Source organism: Etheostoma spectabile, chromosome 6, assembly GCF_008692095.1.
Source record: "Etheostoma spectabile isolate EspeVRDwgs_2016 chromosome 6, UIUC_Espe_1.0, whole genome shotgun sequence".
Lineage (NCBI taxonomy): Eukaryota > Metazoa > Chordata > Actinopteri > Perciformes > Percidae > Etheostoma > Etheostoma spectabile.
In genome coordinates, this window is record NC_045738.1 from 24,079,891 (window position 1) to 24,088,701 (window position 8,811).

General features: G+C 42.8%; 1 protein-coding gene across 1 annotated transcript in view; it reads right to left on the reverse strand.

The window, feature by feature from the left end:
* me1 (malic enzyme 1, NADP(+)-dependent, cytosolic) overlaps window positions 1-8,464 on the reverse strand; it is a 112,944-nt gene extending 104,480 nt beyond the window's left edge. The window contains exon 1 of the mRNA XM_032519002.1: window positions 8,146-8,464. Within this exon, the coding sequence (XP_032374893.1) occupies window positions 8,146-8,274 (129 nt within the window). The 5' untranslated portion in view covers window positions 8,275-8,464. The remainder of the gene's footprint in view (window positions 1-8,145) is intronic.
* Between the last annotated feature and the right edge of the window lie 347 nt (window positions 8,465-8,811).

Here is an 8,811-nt window from a genome sequence, read left to right on the forward strand (position 1 = left end):
AAAATACAAACTTAAGATATGAAACTTAAAGTCCTTTGAACAAAAACACACTAATAAAAAAGTGTTGCCAACAGGGACGTTGTAGAGCGTCCTCTGGTGGACAGACTATGCAACGCCACACTAACAGGGACGTTGTAGAGTGACTTGGTGGACAGACTATGCACCACCATCACTAACAGGGACTGTAGAGCGTCCTCTGGTGGACAGACTATGCAACGCCATCACTAACGGGACGTGGTAGACGTCCTCTGGTGGACAGACTATGCAACGCCACACTAACAGGGACTTGTAGAGCGTCCTCTGTGGACAACAGCACCCATCACTACAGGGACGTTGTAGAGCGTCCTCTGGTGCCAGACTATGCACACGCCATCACGACAGGGACATGTGTAGAGCGGGTCCTCGGTGTACAGACTATGCAACGCCATCACTAACAACATGGATGACCGTCCATTTTTAGTTAATTTTTTTTAAATATTCATTCATCAGAATAATTCATTTGTCATTTTAAATGATTGGGATGAATGAATGAAAAAATGACGATACCGAAAAAAATCACCATGATCATGATAAAACATTGTCTATGACTATAACATAAAAACCTAATAACCTGTAACCTATAAACTGACTGACTGATTATGTAAGAATTATAATAATGGTTTGGTTTAAACAGACAGACAGTTGCTGTGGAAATGTAAAAGAAGAACAAACATTCCCATTCTCTCCATCCTATATGACTGACTGCCCTCCAGTCCCCTTCTCCATCAGGACCCAGCCGGTGAATGGCCATCATGGCCGCCGACACACACCGACACCTCAGTGAAACCGCATCCCCGATTGGGTGCTAAGAGCATTTTTTAAGGAGGTTGTTGTTGTTTTTGAAAGGCCGCGGCAGGCGGAACCAGCGTCACAGAGACGCACGGAGGGCCGGGATCCACACAGACGCCTCATTAATGGGTGATCAAGCAGAGAGACAGAGGGGGTCTGTGGAGTGTGGCCAGCACCCTCTTCCTCACCACAGAGAACCCTTTCTACACCTCGCACCCCACTTCTTCTCTTTATTGCACAGTGAGCGCACACAAAACACACCTATAATATCCGGTTCCACCTCTGGAGAGGGAGGAGGGAGTGTTGTCCAAAGATTAAGGTGAAGCTGTGTGTGTGTGTGGGTATATAATGTGTATGCATGCACACAAACACACACGTGTGTACGTGTGAGTGCCGAGAGATTAAAAAGGAAATGGTAGCCCGTCGATGTGCGGACAGGCTGCTTTCAGCGCCGCGTCCCTCAGCATCAATTAGCAGGCTGTGCTGTGACTGGCTCCTGTTAGAGGTGAAGTGGGCCAGCTGAGGGAGGTAAACACACCTCTCCCCGGGGATCGCTGAAATCAGAAGGAGGGCAACAATGTGCCACTGCCTGAGCCACAGAAGCCTGCCTGTGCCTGGCCACTAACACTCTTTAGCAGCCATTTCCTACCTTCTCCTCCAATTTCCTCGGCCCGGTTCACGCACAGGGGGGGTGACAGTGGACGTTTCACCTGGCTGCATAAGAAACCTTTTTTTTCCTGCTATGACTCCAACCTCTGTGCGTGTGTGTGTGTACACTTGTTTAACTATATTCGTGGGGTCCTGTTACTATTTATAGTTTCTAAATGTATACAAATAAAATTTGATTAAAAAAAAAAAAAAAAAAAAACTGTATTTGTGGGGTCCAAAAAACCAAGAATCCAGTATACTTGTGGGGTCCCGACAGCTTTGTGGGACCAACATGCGGGACCCCACAACTTTAAAGGGCTGTATGAGGGTTAAGACTTGGTTTTAGGATTAGGGTTAGAATAAGGTTATGGTTAGGGTGAGGGTAAGGGTTAAGGTTAGGCATTTAGCTGTGATGGTTAAGGTTACGGTAAGGGACCAAGGAATGCATTATGTCAATGAGGGTCCCACAAAGATAGTGCAACAAACCGAGTGTGTGTGTGTGTGTGTGTGTGTGTGTGTGTGTGTGTGTGTGTGTGTGTGGTGTGTGTGTGTGTGTGTGTGTGTGTGTGTGTGTTTTGGGTAATTTTTAGCCAAGTGATGAGATCACTCAGGTTGATCAGATACAACCACAGACCATGTAAGGTAAATGCCTGCTTTGCAGCATATTTTAGTATATTATAAAAAAGATTAAAAAAATAGGGCAATTCTTATGTAAAATGGAGATCGCTTATTGTACATACGTCTTTTCAGGAAAAAAAACAGAGACCAAAGTTTTTCAAAATTCCCCTTCTTCTTCCTCTGTGGCCCTGATTAAACTACTGTGTATGTTTAAACTGTCAAAGCTAGTTTCTCAAATCATTTTTTCTGATTGTTTCAAGCCCAGTTTTTACACTCATGTAATAAATCTTATTAAACTGCATTTTCTTTTGCAACAACACAAACTGCGAGCTCATTTAGGAAGGCCAACTTTTAAAAAAGGGCGAAGAAAAGCCTTCTTGTAAACAGGGGAACAAAGAACTGTGGCTCTCGTAACATTCACTCCTAACATTTCTCAGAAGAAAAACAAAGGAAATGGAGAAAGTGGAAAGAGCAAATACAATGTATGAGGGAGAGCGAGTCTTAAAACCGTGAGTTAACATGACATATCTGTGTCTCTGTGGCATTTTGTGATTTAAATGGATCTTTAATCTTTCATTAAAAGGCTTTAGATTTGAATGTCTGAGGCCTGCTTCTCACCAGAGCTTTATTAACACAGACAAAATATAGTGTCAGATCCTAAGTGCTAGACTGGTCATGCTTTCACATGCATTTAGGTCAACCTTACCCTGGGTACACCGGGTGCATTCAGGGCACAAGGTGTAAATAAACAGTTTATATGGGGGGTCTAAGCGCTGAAACTAAAGGTCCCGAATGACCTCTAATGCAGCTCAGCGTAAATTCATTCAGGAACACCTAACTATTAATTGATGCACTAGCTCTAGATTCCATCGGGGGTCTGATGGTTTAACACACACACCACAACACAAACACACACACACACACCACACACACACACACACCACACACACCACACACCACACACACACACACACACACACACAACACACACCACACACCACACACCACACACACACACACACACACACACACACACACACACCACACACACACACCACACACACACACAAAACCACACACACACACACACACACACACACACACCACACACCACACACACACACACCACACACACACACACACACACACACACACACACACCACACACACACCTTTCCATAAAGGGGGGTGTATACTATGCACCCGTATTTAACATGGGGGTGGATACTTAGGCCCCCTGTATTTTAACATGGGGGTGTATAGTAGGCCCCCTGTATTTAACATAGGGGGGTGTATAGTAGGCCCCTGTATTTAACATGGGGGGTGGATACTTAGGCCCCCTGTATTAACAAGGGGGGTGTATAGTTAGGCCCCCTGTATTTTAACATAGGGGGGTGTATACTTAGGCCCCCTGTATTTTAAGGAAGAACATTTATTTACAATACATTATTCCTTCACAAAGAAAACTGGTGTCCTTAAAAGGTTGAATTTTTCTAAATTTTATAAATTAAGGCATTAAGATCAATTCCCAAAAGAAGATTTTTTTTAATTCCTCTTTTTAACCAACTATGGCATGTGTGTGTAAACTTATGCAAGCCACTGTACAGTCCCTGACAAAAGTCTTGTCGCTTGTGTGCAAATTGACCTGAAGTGCCACTGAAAAATATTTCTAATCAAGATTTATTTACAAGAAATGGCTCATGTAATCCCAACAGCTTTTGTAATAATGTTTCAGTGCAAAACGAAACTGTCAAAAAGTATTCTAATATTCACAGCTTGGTAAAGCCCATTGAGTCAATTTTTGCAAAGACATAAGTGTTGTCGCCTTGTCATATGAGCTTCACCTGGGACTAATAATGGATCAATCCGGTCTCAGGTGTGTATAAAAACAACCCCAGTACACTAGACCTTCACATCAACTGCAACTAGACCTCTGCAAACATGCCTAAGATTCACCCTGAGACTAAAGTTTGGATTATCAAGAGGCTGAAGACCAGATCCACTGCTGATGTGGCAGACACCTTCAATGTGTCTCAGCGTCAAGTACAGAGGATTAAAAAAAGATTTGAAGACACTGGAGACGTTTTTGACAAGCCCAGGTCAGGCAGACCCCGCAAGACAACTGCTCAAGAGGACCGTTTGTTGGCTCGAAAATCCAAGGCCAGCCCATTTTCCACTGCAGCAGAGCTCCACGAGACCTGGTCCCCTGAAGTCCCTGTGTCAACCAGAACAGTTTGTCGGATTCTGTCTCGAAATGGCCTCCATGGTCGAATCAGTGCCCAGAAGCCGGCACTAAACAAGACAATTGAAAAACCGTGGGGAGTGCCAAGGCCCACAGCTGCTAAAAGGATGGACGTGGAGAAGTGAAGAAGTGGGTTTTCAGATGAATCTTCTGTTGAATTACACCACAGTCGCTGCAAATATTGCAGGAGACCTACTGGAGCCCGCATGGATCCAAGATTCACCCAGAAAAACAGTGAAGTTGGTGGCGGACAAATCATGGTGTGGGGTTACATCCAGTATGGGGGTGTGCGAGAGATCTGCAGGGTGGAAGGCAACATCAATAGTCTCAAATACCAAGACATCTTAGCTACCTCTTATATTCCCAACCATAAAAGAGCCCAAATTCTCCAGCAGGATGGTGCTCCATCACATACTTCCATCTCCACTTCAAAGTTCCTTAAGGCGAAGAAGATCCAGATGGTCCAGGATTGGCCGGCCCAGTCACCAGACATGAACATCATGGAGCATATGTGGGGTAGGATGAAAGAGAAAGCATGGAAGACCAAACCAAAGAATATTGATGAACTCTGGGAGGCAGCAGGACTGCTTTCCTAGCTATTCCTGATGACTTCATCAACACATGGTCTGAATCCTTGCCAAACCGCATGGGTCCAGTCCTTCAAGCTCATGGAAGTCATACAAGATATTACATTTGGATCTCACAGCACCACTATTTAATTTGCTGACATATTTTATTATTTGCAGTAAATTTGTTCAATTTATGTACAGGCGACAAGATTTTTGTCTTGCCAAAATTTGACCTTTCTATCTTGTTTAAATATAAATCTTTTTTTCAATGAAACTAATTTATTTCAGTGCATTGAACATCATTTGGGAGGGTTTTAGCTTTTCATATGAGCTATTTCTTACACCAATTGATTAATTAAAAGTCAGGTTAATAGCAGGTGTTTCTACAAAATAGATAAGCGACAAGACTTTTGTCAGGGACTGTATGTGAAATGAGTTGTTCTGCATCCGAGTTTGTCCATAAGATCCGGCTCACTGCCTCGTGAGACAGCTTTTCCCCACAAAAGGTTTTCCCTTAGGCCATTACTCTCCTCAACAACCTATCGCAGTCCCCTCCTTCCCCTCCTCCCCCCCCCCACAACCCACCAAGCAGTCAACAAACACAGTCCGCTGTCACAACAACAATCACATAGGCCGAGGATGATGCAGCAACTGAACAGCTGAACTACTCTGCAGGGATTTTATTTCATGAGTAATATCCAGCATGTTATGTAATACTCTCAGTATCATATCACCTGTGTTGTAATCTGTCTCCACATAGTCTATGTCAATGACATTTCATTTCCGGGATTGTTCAGGTGCCGCCAGAAATTCTGCCAGATGTGATGTGATTTTAGGCCACATGTTCGTCACCTCCCACTTTCTCAATTAACGAGGAATATGGTTTACTGCTTTTCCTTTGAACAAAAACACAACAACAAAGAAAATAATCCGAGAGAAGCCAACAGGGACGTTGTAGAGCGTCCTCTGGTGGACAAACTATGCAACGCCAACACTCATAACATGGTTGACCGTCCGTTTTTATTTTATTTTTCAAAAATTCATTTATCAGAATCATTTATTTGTCATTATAAATGATTCTGATGAATGATTTTGTTTTTATCTGCCGCTATAAATGCTGATATTTCGGGAATTGTCGGCCAATAATATCGGGCCGGCGATATATCGGTCAGGCTCTAATTTAAATAGCTCACGTTACTGTATTATGTGAACAGTCTACTTTATTTAAGATTGTATGTGGCGGTTTCTTTTGCACGGTGCAAATATCCACCAGAATAAATTCCTAAACCAGACTATTTTCGAATATTTCGGCTATTTTAGATTATTTCAGATACCATAATTTCCCATCTTTTTGGGATCAATAAATGTCTATCTATCTATCGTTGCTGCGTCCGGAGCTCAGCACCGCCACCCAAGACGATTATGGTTGGTTTAATTAAAAAAGTGCAAACAACCCAGAATATGCAGGCCTGGCAATGCGAGACCACAGGAAAAGCTTGAACATTAGACATCGCCAAACATACAGTTTTGAATGTTTCCCGTTAGCTTCCCAGAAGAGAAACGTGTTAGTGCGGAAAACAGCTCAGAGGGAAGAAATAGACCGTTCAAGAGTCCCAAAATGAGTCCGACTTACTCTGTTTGCAGGGCACACTTTACATAACAGGGGCCCTGAATTCAGCCAGTTGTTTTGATGATCAGTCAGCACCATGGACAGAGATCACGTCACCACAGCTTGACCCCTGGGGCCCCAACCCAACACAAACCCACAGAAAACACTGGAAAGGCCCAAAGGTTGCCATAGGCGCTTTTGTAAAGTAATTGTCTAAAGTGTGTGGGGGGGGGGGCAGGGCATATCAGTCTTGTTCAACAGCAACAGCTGGTCAAATACATATTATATTCAAAATTTCACAAGACTACACTTAAAATAGGAACATGCAGTCCTCCCCTCATTTCACAATCAACAAGGATGTTGATCAGCATTATTTTTTGCATGATTAAGCCCCTTTCAACTTTTGTTCCTCATTTTACTTTGACCCTTGTGTTGTCCTCCTCAAAAATGGACAAAAATGTGACATTTTCATCCCTTTTTCAAACTTTTCAAATACCTTTTCACTAACACCGCCATACTAGTTTAACTACTTCTTGGAATTCATGGTCAATAACCCTCGTTTATATAGAATTATACCTAATATTTGAATTACAAAAAAGCAGAAATGATGAATTATTTTGACTAATAGTAAAGATCAGAGGAATGAAAGCGATCAATTGTAGTTGCAAAGAGCGTTGTAAGGATTCCAATCCATTTTTTATGGTAATTTGGTTAAAATTAACCAATATTTTTGATATAGACATTTTTTAAAGGGGTCAAATGTGACCCGAGGACAATAGGAGGGTTAAGAAGAGATAGGCAAAAAAATCTTAAAACATTTATAGGGGCCGAAATGGCTTGTCTTAACATTACTGGACAAGATATAAGCTTCCACAGTGAGTTCACAGAAGCTTTTCACAATGCTTATTGGGGGGGGGGGGGGGGGGGGGGGGGGGGGGGGGGTCAGGCTTGAGACGCCACCCATAATGCACCTATACAGGCCTTTACAGTCTTCGTAAAGTAATACATGACATAGAAAATATACTGTATACAAAAGCCCTGTATACAACTCCGTTGGGCTCTTTAAATCTAAATATAACCGCTCAAAGCGGATTCCTTAACTGCCTGGCTAATGTTGCGTTCACTTGCTTCTCGAGGGCTCGGACTGTTTGTCCAGATGTCAATAACAAGACTTGTGCACGTATTAAATATTAAACTCATACCTCACGTCTTAAATAATACCAATGATTGCTAATTTGGTTGTGAGTAGAAGAGAAACGTCACTAAATATGCAGCAGAATGTAACACCTAGCTAAGTGCTAGCTAACACCTTAAGCCAACTAGGTGTCAATCTAACATTATTAGCTAGTAGCCTAACTTATTAGCAAAAAGTTGTTGTAGGCCTATAACCCATCACTAGTTAAGCTAGTTAAGTTAACTCCGCCCCCTAAAAGTTAGCAGAACGTCGTGAATTATGATGTTACAGACAGAACATCTCATCTTTCCCCTGTCTTATATTGACACTTAGTTAGGTTGGTCGTTGACGTTCCATTCGGAAATGTAATATTTCCTACAGCCATTGAAGGCAACAGCTAGCTTTTCAACCACAGAAACAAGCTGAAAAGTCCCACAAACTGTGTCCCCACACTGACCTTGTTCAAAGGGGGGGTCCGGGTAACATCGTAGCCTCGCTTCTTGGTGTAGACGAAGGTTTTTGCTTCGTCCTGAGACTTGTGCATCTCCGTTTCCACTGATTCCCGTCTGACCAGAGCGCGTGCCATAGCGTAGCCTCTTTAAAATAGAGCGACGGCGGACTGTTGTGTGAACTCAACAAGTGGGTGCTGGCGCAGGTCTGACCCGGGTGAAACAGACTATGGTCTGGAACCGCTGAGCTCTGGTCGCTCGTCTGCCTGTGTAGTCACTGGAAGCAGAAGCGGAGTCTCCTTATCAACACGCTGTCTCTATCGATATGTCCCTCCGTGACCTATCACCTGGCAACAGGCGAGGTGAGGTAGTTAGGAACCAAAACACCTTTCCCCCCCACCCCCCCTTGTATTTCTTATTTTTTTCGTTGAGGATTAAATACGTTAGTATTGCAGTTTCAAACAGTATTGTTGCATATTGGGTTATTTCATGACAGCTGTGCTCTACTGAGAGGGTTTTATGACTTGAGTGGATTGAGTAGGAAAAAATAGTAATTATATTCCAATATCAAATCAGTGAAACCAGTACAGAACTTCAAAATCAATCCTTTAGTTGGAGTACTTATTTGAAGGTCGTTTGGTATAATATTAATAATTGATACTGTTTATTGAATC